Raw genomic sequence first — 12,756 nt, 5'->3', positions numbered from 1 at the left:
AGGGAGGACGTGCCTTCAGCTGCGGGTGGTGGCCACGAGTAATTGCTGTGACTTATCGAGCGCTGGGTGCTGGAAGCGTTCCCGACGGAGATTCTCTCGTGTATGGGATGCAGCCAGCACGGAGAGATTCAGCCTCTCCTGCAGAAGCCTTTAACTCTTAATTTTCCCAAGGACCACCAGCCTAATCTTGCCTGCTTAGAAGAAATCAAACAAAAACGCACAGTTTGTACAAATTCCCTCCCTTTCACCCAGGAGTCCATCTCCACCCCGGGGCTGGGGCAGCAAAGGAGCCGGACGACCTGCAGCCAGTTTGCTCCCAAAGCACCAGCTCCTCAGACGTCAGGCTGGAGTAACTTCCCGCCCACGCATGCCTCCGCCAGACTTGCCTTTCCCCAGGGACACGTCTGGAGGGTGTTTAGAGACTCTCGTCTAACAAACTCTGTCTCACCCGAAAACCCGACGACCCCGTGAACGGCTGCCGTACCGCCGGTGGTTTGGTTAAACCGTAGCTGCAGAGGGTGACGCGTGTGCCCGCCGCCTGGGCGCTTCGCTGGCAAGGGGAGCAGAGACGAGCTACGGAAGAGCGGGTTTTTTTTTCCTTAATAGCCTGGTATTGAGGCTGCAAAGAGTTTGTTTACATTTGGGACAATATTTCTGAGAGGTTTAAAGGCTGTGTTGTTCGCATGGGTCGATAATTATCATTTGGGGGTATTAGGGGCCTTGACAGGCCCAAACATCCCAGTGTTGTATTTCTGGGGAGCTGAGTGCTCCCCTCGCAGCAGGGCCAACTCCCGAGTCCACCCTGAAGGCCATGGCTGGGAACGGAATCCCACCCAGCCCCGGTCTAAACAGCCAAGGTGGTGGGAGATGCAGGTCTGGCAGTACTGAGCTCTGAGGACCCCCTTCCTCTTGCACCGACTCTGCACACACACCAGCGCAGGGCAATGTCGTCTCCACTAACTCCCTCTTCTGCTCCGCAGAAAGCCCTCAAGGCCTGAGAAGAGACGGGTCCGTGGGCTTCAGAAGCTGCGCGCATTAGATGAAGGCTGAGCAGCATGTAGCAGCCTGGAAATGCCGTCTCTATGAAAAAAACCCGAATTTCAACCATTCCTTTGGGCAAACTCAGCCAGACTTTTCTGCAAATTAAACTAACCCAATTATTGAATTAGCATGAGATTCAATACATTTGAGAGCAAGCAGAAAAAGAGCTTGTCTGTCAAGTTGTCACAATATTTGTACATTGTTTTCAAATTTTGAAAATAAAATGACATCAGCCTTAAACGAGGCAAGTGCCTGGACTCGAGGTGAGTATGGCTGGTGGGACTGGGAGGTCGTGTCCTCTCCTCCAGGAGTGATAAAACAAGTGTGTCATGGCAAAGGTGGGCCCCTGAGCATCCTTGATCACCAGGAAACAAACCTGCTTCCCAGGAAGAAGTGGTAGAGGGTGGAATGAACCATCCGGGGCTCACGCACACCGGGATGTGAAAAAGTGAAGTCTGAGTTTTCTTGGGGTCTGACTGCAAAGAAGGAGGGCTCAGCCCTCCACCACGGAGTCTCACATCAAGCTCGGAATCAGACCCTCCAACCTGAGACCTCGCTTCACTCCTGGGGCTGTTTTTCCCTGCGGCATCCACACCTGAAGCGGCTCAGAGACGCTGAGCCCAGCCAGCAGGTTAGCCAGGGACCTGCTGGCTCAAAGAGCCGCCTGCTCACCTCTCAGCATGCTGAAATCCTCTTACAGACATATCTTTTCCCCAGTTAAGCCTCTTTTTCTCTTGATTAATTAACAGGAATTAAAAAAGGGCCCAGGTTGAGATTCTGTGTATGAATGGAGAATCAAGGTCTGGATCCGGGCGAGCTCTGCGGCTCAGCACGCCGTAATCTCTGCGGCCTCTGGGCTTTGCGGAGTCAATTTTGAAATGAAATTTCATGAAGGCAGACCAAACTCTCACAAAAGTAATGATCAGTATTTTTATTCATACACACTTGCTTTGAAACTACAATTTATATTTAACAAAAGCATTTCATGCAAACAAAGATTGAAGATATTGCGAATTAAGAAAAAAAAGATGCTGTAATTTGTACATCAGTCTTGCCCACTATACTTCCAATGATTTTTTATTTTGTTTTTTTGAAAAATGAACGGCCTCTCCAAATTTTCTGGTAGCATCTTGCAGACAAATGATAAGAAAATAAATAATGTTCTGCTCTTTATAAATACAAAATTTGGGTCTTAAAATAATATTAAAAAATATGAATGGGTTCAAGGTGGGATTACTCCTCGTTTAAAAAAAGGTAACATTAAGATAACATGCAACCATTTGAAGAGTTTCAGCTGTGCTCTGTATCGTCGTGCAAAACCATACACGTGTTGGGAAATGCACATTGTTAAAAGAGGCAACGAGCTTCATTTCGTTGAAATTATTTTTCTTACATTCATTTTAACAGCACATGAGAGAATAAATGACAGGCTTTGTGGGGAACAAGCCACAGATTAAATTTGTATTATCACTGCAAGAACGTTTTTTTCTGCTCCAAGTCAGCAAGGCATCCGAGTGTGCAAGCTCTCCTGACTTCTACGGGATGGGAAGCTGCGCTGCTCAAAGGTAAGCCCAAATGTCCGCGCTCTGCTCAACAGCAATGGGCGCAAGCACATACTCAATATTTTTGCTGAATTGGGGCTTACAGGCTTAGTGCTGCCAGATGCTGGGTACCGCAGTCTTGGCTCCAGTAAAGCAACTAAGCACGCAGCGAGCTCTAAGCACGTAGCGGTTCCACCGGATGCCTTGGAAGGCCAAGACAGGAGCAGGCGAAGCTCTGGAAGGACGGAGCCATCGGCAGTATTGCCTCTCAGGGTTCAAACCGAAGAAAAATAAATACAATTCAAATAGCTCTTAGGAAAAGGTTTCTAAAGATCATAAACGTAATCTGCTATTAAAATGTTCCTGTCACCAACTCATGATTATAATATTCATGTAACGTTAGCTGTAGACGTTCCAATGTACCCCATAGCGAGAAACGAGCTTCAATGGAAGGAGGCTGGGGCCGGCTATCAGTGCTGTTGCTACTCTTCCTGCACGTCGCTGTTTAAAATTATTAATAGACCGCTGGCTTATTTTTTTTTGGTCGACTGACATCAGTGGAAGAAAAATCACAGCTTCTAGGGTGGTTTTCTTTTAAATTTGAACTATGGTGTCACACACAAGGAAAAGGAAAGCATGAAGATATACGACACAGGAATATATTAAAGTATCAACGGAATAAACCTGTCATGGGTGGACCAGCTGCATAAAGAATATCACTTCTCCTTCAACAGGAGTCAGTATAAATGTTACTAGAAAACACCTGTGCTGACTTTATTTACCCATAGGGAATCTCACCCTACAATAATCAGTTCTGCCAAGACTTCCATTTACATGGAATTTTTAAATTGCACATAGAAATCTCAGTAATTGGAAAAGAGGTAAGTGCAGCTGACGTACACAATCAGCGAGCATCACTCCCCACCGCACCCCGACTCCAGTTAACAAAAGCTGTACTCCAGATTCTGTAAGAAACATATCAGATCTGATTTTATTTCTCTTTAAACAGTTTCAGCAGAATTACTGAAGTTCTATAAAAAAGTAGAAATAGCATGGTATATCCAGCAATACCATGTGAATCAAATAAGCTGATTTAATATTAAAAATTATAATAATACTTACACAACTCTTTTCAGGTTAAAAGTGTATTAGAAACATTACCTAAGAAGTCCTCACACCTCCCTGTGAGGTAAGTAAGTATTATTATCCCCATTTTACAGATGAGGTAACTGAGGCAGAGAGGTTAATAACTTGCCCTCTCCCTCTCAAGGTTTTCCTAGGAACAGGAGGGCTGTAGCACATGACGATTATTCATTATAAGGCTATTTAATTACCAATTGTTACTGGCACAGTTACTGGCTGGTAGGAAATCATACATGTTTATGGAGTCAATTCCTATTTAATTCTTCAACTGAACTATTTCAGATCCCATCTAAGAGTGTGGCGCTGAGGAAAAAAGTGCTTTAGCTTATCTACTTTTTTACTACTTGGCAGCTCAGTGCCTACCTACCGCACAGCACACAGAGGTACCACATCGCCTGGAGCCGACACTCATGTTCGCAGAGAGACAAAACCTATGTACAATAATTCATGCTAATGGCTAAAAGAACTGAAAATGACATTAAATGTTTCCAGAAGTTTCGTGGCAAGTCTGAGAGCCCACTGTAAACTCAATACTGTAAATATGCTTTCTACTCATGTCAAAGCTTTATTATTGCGTTGTTATTATTTCCATTGATGTGTTTTGCTTAATAAGGAGGATCTTCCCCCTCTGCTAACTGCATGTGTCTCCTATGGCATTTAACTGGGATTGCATCCGGATGCACCGACTTGAGAAAACCGACTTTGCAAGTGGTGCCACTCAATGCCGGCCCTCGGACGCATCATCTTTCTGGCTAGAAGACAAGTTCCTCTCTCACTTGACCTTATTAATTTTACAGGGGCCCAGCATTATTCAGCTGAATTCACCCCAAAAGACAGGATAGATTTCAAAGGCCAACAGCATTTAGATATGATGAGTTTTTTTTAAACTAACAGCTGATTTCCAGAAGAACTTTCTTCAGTTTGTAAAAGGAAATTCAATTGTATTTCTGGAAAGAATGAAGGATCAGAAAGCTAAATTGCATTTCTCCTCTAAATTGGATTAAGGGGGAGTATTTTATTATGGGAACGTGCTCTCTCCTTCTCACATATGTGCAATCCTTGCTAAGAGCACCGAGACCAGCCGGCGGGCGAAGTGGCTGTCCTGGAAATCCACCACTCTGCTGAAGTGACTCGAAGGTGGATAAAAACACCCAGATGCCTGAATAATGAAGAAATTTGCCTAGGAGCCAGTTAAATCCCATTTAATCCCTGAAAACAGCTTGGAAGTTTTACGTGGCAGATCTGTGCCTCCCCCGGCAGGAACGGGGCTGCTCCGGAGCCCCTCGGGACTCGAGCACACGTGGGACGGAAACCTGGCTCCCCAAACTTCCACCCCAGCTTCAGTGCATTATAATTTTCAATTTGACTTTTAGAAATCTTTGTGATAATGCGGGTGTTCGGATTATGGGTGCTATTGAACACAAGTGAAAGAAAAGTAGTTCTAATGCCTCTCCCTCTGTTGATACGTGTTCTCTAGAAAACCAAATCTTGTGAAAAATATTATATAAATAACATCTCTTTTTGAACAGATACGAAAATCCTTGCTGGATACTTAAGGTTTTCCTTGCCATTATAAATTTCTGGATGATAAGCAAGCCACCTGGAGTTCTCATTAAAGGGCTGGTCCAAGCGGGAGCGTTCACATGCGAGTGCATTAGGCAGAGCAGCGAGGAGTAACACAAATATTCAATCCCTGCTTTATACAACCCTGTCTTGTTCCTGCAGGATCCAGGAGTTCACAGTACCTTTTCGTAAGCGTTACAGACACCTACAGAAGACGACATGAGATGTGGCAAGCCCAGGGAGCTGAGGTAACAACGTTAAAAGAGGAATTTCTGCTTCTACATCAGAAAAACTGGGGAACAAATGCAAGTGCCTAAGAAACTGGTTAAGAGCAGTAGCCAGAAAATGAGCAGCTCTGTCCACATGTTGGACCAGCTCTTTAATGCCGTGTTCTGGTGTGAACAGCACCGACCGTCACAGCCGTGCCCGCAACAACCGCCCGCAACGGGACTTCCCTGTACAATTCATATTCCATCGGGAAAAGCAGAACTGTTTGGGAACGTCTACCCGTGGGATCTCCTGCCTGCTTCTGGCTTGGTTCAGTTCTGCCCCTGTACTGCTTTGCTTACTTCAGAACCCTGTGCGCTGGTATTTCTCCCTGTATTTTCCTGTTTCAAAAGTCTCTTTTTCACTTCACATCCTTAAAACGCACGTAATGCTGCCTCTCGGCAGACTGACTTACTTGAGAGCCCCCTAATTATTCAGATCTGAGCCTCAATAATCTGTTGAATCTATTACCTTCTACAGCATGATACTCAGATTTTCCTAAACTATGGCAGGCTCATAATATTCAGAAAAACATAAATAGTCATGAATGCTGCACTAGTCCACACGCTTTATGGTGAATACCATGATTTTTAAAGTATACAATATACAAAGAAGAAAATGAACTCCCAGACTTGGCTCATAACATACTTGACACAGAATGGTTTAAAAATTATACTCCTAAAATGTTTTAAAAATTTTGAGTTCCATTTATTTAGGCAACAATCTGAGTTCCTGTTAGTTGGCCAATGCCCCTCGTCAGCCCTGTGTTTGCCCACGCTGCAGAGCAGTTCGGTTCGCTCATTAAAGCCTGCTCGCTCTGACCCGGGGAGACGCTCCTTGCTCAGAGCTGGGGCTGCAAAAGGACTACGACTGGGCAAAAGTCAGAATTCTGGAGTGTTGCAAATCGCGCGTCCTAGGCACCAAAAATACGGCTTCTGAGGGCACCGCGGGCGCAGAAGCACGACACAGTTGCCGTTCACATCCACCACGTTTCACTCAAAAACTGTCCCACTCCACCACGGGTCACCCCCCTGAGTCAAACCCATCCCCTTGGCTACCAGTTGGCAGGATTGGATCTTTCTAACAGAATCTTTGGCACAGGTTCCATGTTTTATTGTCATAAAAGATGATTAGAAAGTAGATTCCCCCCCCCCCCCCCCAGTTACATATTCTAGTATAAATTTAAGTCTTTTATGGCAAATACCTTACTTTTTGAATATGTTTACATGCTGGAAAAATTGTAATCAGTCTGCATGCAGCAACAGAGACATCATGCTTCTGGCATCGTCATGCACATCTGACAGACAAAAAGTGCCTATGGCTGCTAACAGTAACAAGGCAGAAGGGAAAAAAAGGGAAAATGCACTGACTACTATTTTACATGCTGTAACAAAACCAAAATATGCACAAAAAATATTTACTGATATTTGAATTAATATCTTCTGGTAAGTCATAAGAGGAAATATCAAAATCTTTTATCTAAGTGATAGGAGAGGAGAAGATTGCATTAATTACAGTGTTCATCATTGCAAATAAAGTCTATTTCCCTCTCTGTAAGTAATAAGCAGATGCGAAATGAAAGCCTAATTGAACCTCGTATAAAACCTGCAGGTAGCAATTATTGTTTAAAAGTAGATCTACTTTTAAAAAAAGAGGTTATACCCTAAGCCATTAACAATATCCAAAATCTAAAGTAAAAACCAAAACAAGAGCAATAAAACATTTAGCTAAATCTAAATGATGTCATTCAGAACAAGAACTTCCACAAATAAAGCACAATTTGTTTTATAAAATTTTTATAATACTCTTTATGCTTGATATGATTATGTCAATAATATAGATCTGCTTATTATTAACCCTTATTATTAAGAGTTATTACTAAACATGCAAAATTCATTGCATGAAGCATATGTAAAATGTATTAAATTCCATTCTATCAATAAAACAAGTTTTAGGTGCTTCTTCTTTCAGGCTTGATTATTCTGCAGCCCAAAGTTTTCTGAATTAAAAGTGATTATTTTAAGACTAAATCTCACTTGATTTTCATGAGTTATTCTGGAGAAATCAGGAAGTCACTTGGGGCTGCATTTTTTGTTAATTTAGTATACATAATGCTTTCTTCGATTTACTGCCCTATACTGCAGGCTATAAATAAACACATGTAAATAAGATTTAAGGGATTACAGTTTTGTTTTACATTCCAGGTTAACAAATTTCATAGTAAAATATTGGTATTAGAACCGGTTAACAGTAAACTTGAGGAGTGGTATAAATTAAATGAACTGAACAAACAATGGCACCCTGGATCACAGAATAATCTCATGGAGATTAAAATTCACAAAAATATTATTAAAATTATTACTATTATTATTATTATAAGACAAAATTTCACCCTTGAGTTTATCACATGCTACTTAGCAAAGATCCTAGAGATCTGGCCACCGCTGAAGTGTGTTTAAACTTGGTGTTGCTTACAGGATCGGTTCACGAAGCCTCAGGGTCTAATTTGATTTTGTCCCCCCCTCCCACCCACTCCCAACTTGTTTCTGTCATATTTTCGAAACAACTACTTTCAACAATTTTTTTGCAATGCCTCTCCTCCCCGGTGCCGCCGCCGTTTCAGTCTCTTGTGCTGCTGATCTCCCCGAAGTCACCGGGCAGAGCGGGGAGGAGCGGTCCCTCGGGGCCGAGAGCTCCTATCTCCCAGCATCCGCACCGAAGGACTACATATTCGAGGTTGGGTTTTTTTTCAGACCATGCGTTAGATTATTTCTAACACAGCAGAGTGGAAAAGGGAGCAAAAGGACAGTGAGAAGTTACAAAAATATATAACGTATCAAAAAATGGGTAAATTTAGACGAGTCAGTGCTGACTTCTAGAAGAATAAGTGGGCACCGTACACTAATTTATCTCCCATTAAGACAACATCGCTGTTGCAAAGCCAAAATTCTGAATAAGTGGCCTTTCCCCCATCTTACACTTTCTAACCCTACAATTTCCAGGCCCAAATGGAATCAACAAGGCAAAAGCCTAAAAATTGTAGGGTTAAGGACCGTTCCCCACTGCGGGATTTGTTCCTGTTTTGCCGTTTCATGCTACATTTTGTAAAAGGGGGTGGACGAACTGGGGGTTGACGTAAGAGAACCCTTCAAAATCTGTTTGGTCTATGTTAGCAATGACCAGCTGATCCGGAGGTGTTAACACCGGCTGTCCTCGCGTAAAGAATTTATCGAAGTTTTCGGCACCTTTACCACACTGCAAGAAAAAAAGAAAAACAGAAAAAAGGCTGAAAAAATCAGCAATACATTGGCAGTTCCAGCTTTTTGCAGATTTTTCAGGATACATGCAAGACTTCCCCTCGTTTCTTATGAGTAGTTAAGAGTAAATTTTCTTTTCAGATATTTTAACAAAAAATCCCAGGCAAACAGAAAAGTTTCCATCCATCAGCATGAGGTGACAAGGTAAAGAGGCTTAAATATTCAGAATTACTGGGATAAAAAAGGAAAAAGAAAATATTTTTATGGACATGTATTGGCAAGAGATACTTTATCTGTCAAGCATTTCATTCTTCTTAAAATCTTTATGATGCAAAATTAAATTTTCGTGTTAGTCTCTGTTTCCTTCACGATCTGCAGAAAGCTTAATGTAATTAATTTATATCCTTCGATTCTTCATTGTACAGCCTATAAACTCTTGTAAATTCATAAACAACAGCAGAGCTCCAGTCCTGGGGACTGCAGGAGGGAGCTGGGGCAGGGAGCGCATCCTGGGAACAGGTCCTCATTGCAAAACGTGCGGTTACAGGTTTCCTCCTTTTTTTGTCTGCGAGAAGAGACACATCGTCTCGCGAAGCCCGGCCGAGAAGGGGGGTTATATATAGCTACACGCTGAACACAACTCATTCAGAACAGAAAACAAAAGAAATCAGGTTTGCAGAAAGGATAGTTTTGAGTAATGCACAAAACACTTGAAAGGCAGGGAAGTATGATTAGAGGCAAGTTAAAAAGGATGAAGGTGGGACCAGAACAAAATTAGCTGGGGTGCAAGAAAAAAATGCATATTTGAGGAAAACTAGGCATTCAATACTGTGGAGAGGTCTAAAGGAAACTGGTAAATCTGCTTATCTCAAAACTATCTACTGTAACAGATCTTCGAACAAAGCGTGGTTATATGATAAAGGCACTGAACGTTTCTTCCCATTGTCCCTGACCCTTTCCTCTCTATCCATCCCTACAATATATCTACAGGTGGACTTTGAGGATAACGTTACACTATTATCTTCAGACTTAGAGGATAACTTGGAAAGGGTAGAATATGGCTCATACAACAGACCAATATTAAACATTGATTTTTCTGAACTAATGCAACATGAATAAAGCTGTGCATTTATAGGAGAAACCAACTGAAGAGGGGCCCCTTAAGGGAATTCGAGGGGGAGGTGTTTGGCTATCTTGAAAACAGCTCCGTCACAGTTTCCAGTCTTCTTGCAAAGCACCTGGCACGTCCTGGCCTGGGACACGCCATCCGATCTGAGCTGCAGAGAACTTTTGCTGCCTCGGGCACAAGTTGGTTTATGTTTCAGGTGAAAAACACATGCTCAGGTACTGGACCACAGCGCTCACAGAAGGACACTTGTTCAGTCTTGGAAGAACACAAGCAGAGGAACACTTCAACGGGTTAAAGGCTAACAGTAGTCTGGTTTTTTCACCCGGGGTTCTGCACTCACCGAATACCCTGGTGCGCACTGAAGCCAATGCATTTTGGTACAGAATCTCTGGAGAACAAGAATGGACAGAGCTGAACTTTGACAAGGGGAAAACTCTGCGTCATTGGAATGAAAGGTGATGTATCCCCAAATTAACAGTCAAATTTATTTAGAGGCAGTAGTCAACTCAGAGCAGCAACAAAAGGGCTATTTATACAGGGAAGACTTTTTGCTAAAAAGATGTTCTACAGATATGCATCATCCTTCCACAAAATTATGCTCTTTTTTCTTTTATTTTTCCTTTTTTCTTCTTTTTTCAGCAAGGGGAAGGTATTCAAACAAGCTGTATATTGAAGCCAAAGTCCCTGACTCCATTAGGTCTCTCAATATTGCTTATACTAGTAGAGGCTAAGAAATAACTCATGTGAAATCTGGGTATTCTTTGGGTGCGAATATAATAATTTATCAATAAATTTGCATCTTCAATTACGTATTTGTCTTCACACTAAAGAGTAGCATTGCTATTGTGAGCATTAATGCAGTATTAAAGCAGAACTGAAAATACAGGACTCCTAGAACTCCTAAACTTATAAATACAAGTAAAATGTCCTTCTTGCCAAATAATCAGTCTATGCCTATAGCCTGTGAAATGTCAGTCTGGAAGGGAACACATTATTTAAACCAACCAACTGCTGACCAAAAATCTGCGGCTCTGTGTTCGAGTGAGAACCATGCCTGTGCGCAAAAGCAGCAGGATTATTCCTGCAGCAACACGCTTCCTAGAGAAGATGCACCTACAAAGGTTTTCCGAAAAAAACCCACCCCAAACAAAGCCTATAAATACATCCATATCTTCAAACAGATTAAGGGTCCTGTGTTTTTTGCTTTCTAGAATCAATATAAATAGAATCAGCAATCACAATAAACAAGTTATACATAGGGTATATAAATATCAGACTTGGATTTTAAATTATTCTCGTCTGGGAAAGTTAGGCTCCATGTGAATACACCTTGGTGTATTTTAATAGCAGTCTGTATAAACAAAACAGGTCATGATAACCACGGAGACAGAGCACAGCCGCTCTAAACAGGAGCCAGGATCTGCCACCAAACGTGCTGTGATGGAACCAGACCACACTTCAAGCTTTTAGTACCTTCCTGCTGGTGTTACTTTTAACTTCAAGGAGAGTCTAAGCACTCAGTTCCTGAGCTAATAAAACTTACAGATGTGAAGGCAGATTTGCTTTACGATCAGCTTTAAATCTGGCTCAAGAAGCATGTAATGAAAATCTCCCATAAAATATGCTTTAAAAGGGTGCAGCTCCCCTTCGGACAGACAGCTCTGGGGAGCGGCCGGGCAGGGCTGGCAGCACCACCCATGTTCTTTGCTTATTTACACCCTTCCCTGTGTGCAAAAATCCACACCACATGAAAAGGGTATTTCCCCTAGCACAAAACACTCTTCTCAGCTTGCAACTCTCCTCCTGGTGACATGAAAAAGTGATTTGTACGCAAAAAGAGAGGAATATATTCTGCCAGCGGGTAGTGGCCTCCCTCTGTTCATTAGTTTGTGACACCACGCTAGCGTGTCTGCACTGGTAAATAAATCAGCATACAGACCAATAATCCTATACCTGCAGTGCTACAGCCAGCTATGCATCTCAGTTGAAACAAAAATAGTGTTAGAGAAGAAAGATTCAATGTTAGGACATAACAATTTACAGCTGTTCCTGAAAGCTTGTATTCTTGTGTGCAAATACTTTTCTTTGCCTGTCAATAAAGCACAGTACATGCTGAAAGAAATTCTGTATCAACAAACACAGCTCTTCAAATTCTATTATGCAAACAGTTCTCACGGTAAGGACATCTTTCACTTGTTTGGATTTCTAAAATACTCCTACAGATACAGGTGTGTAAACCAGTAATAAACATTAAAGATAAATCAGGGATTATTCCTGCAAACTTGGCAGATGTGGGTTCTGTCACTCGAGGATGGGGAATACAAACACCCCGTGCTGTGTAGCCCACCGTGGAGGAAATTCATCCCAGTAATTCAGATACCTTTAATCATTGACTTTAGATGTTGTTCAGAGGAGACAGTCGGGAACTGCATTTATTACGTCTCAAGTGGCTGATGTGAAAACGCCAATTTTCCCTGTTTTCAACTTCTCCTGCAGTGCATGACCGTCAAAGTCAAGCCTCAAACCTCTGAGAGACTTTTTTGCAAAGAACAAAGTACACTGGGTTATGCTACAGGGTGCCAAAACATTAGCAGATTTACAGACTGGTCTGCCATAATCAAATTGCCTTATTTTAGAAGTGTCCCAGGTTTGCAGCACCATCAAGCCAGCATTAATCTCACCCCATGGGAAAGCATGATTGCAGACACATTTAGCGAGGGAAGTACTTGGCATCTCACTTACCACTTTAGGTTTGAAAGGTGGCTGAATCTCTCTGTTTTCCAGTTTTTCCCAGTCAATTCTCCTGAAGAAGCAT

At 42.3% G+C, this 12,756-nt stretch overlaps 1 protein-coding gene across 1 annotated transcript in view; it reads right to left on the bottom strand.

Annotated features, from left to right (window-relative positions):
* Positions 1–8,093: 8,093 nt before the first annotated feature.
* The window catches only part of PRKCA (protein kinase C alpha), a 156,708-nt gene continuing 152,045 nt past the window's right edge, over positions 8,094–12,756 (bottom strand). Inside the window, 2 exon segments of the mRNA XM_050908590.1 lie at positions 8,094–8,810; positions 12,684–12,754. Coding sequence (XP_050764547.1) covers positions 8,646–8,810; positions 12,684–12,754 — 236 coding nt within the window. The 3' untranslated portion in view covers positions 8,094–8,645.

Source organism: Gymnogyps californianus, chromosome 19, assembly GCF_018139145.2.
Source record: "Gymnogyps californianus isolate 813 chromosome 19, ASM1813914v2, whole genome shotgun sequence".
Classification (NCBI taxonomy): Eukaryota; Metazoa; Chordata; class Aves; order Accipitriformes; family Cathartidae; genus Gymnogyps; species Gymnogyps californianus.
This window is presented reverse-complemented; position numbering and strand designations above follow the sequence as displayed.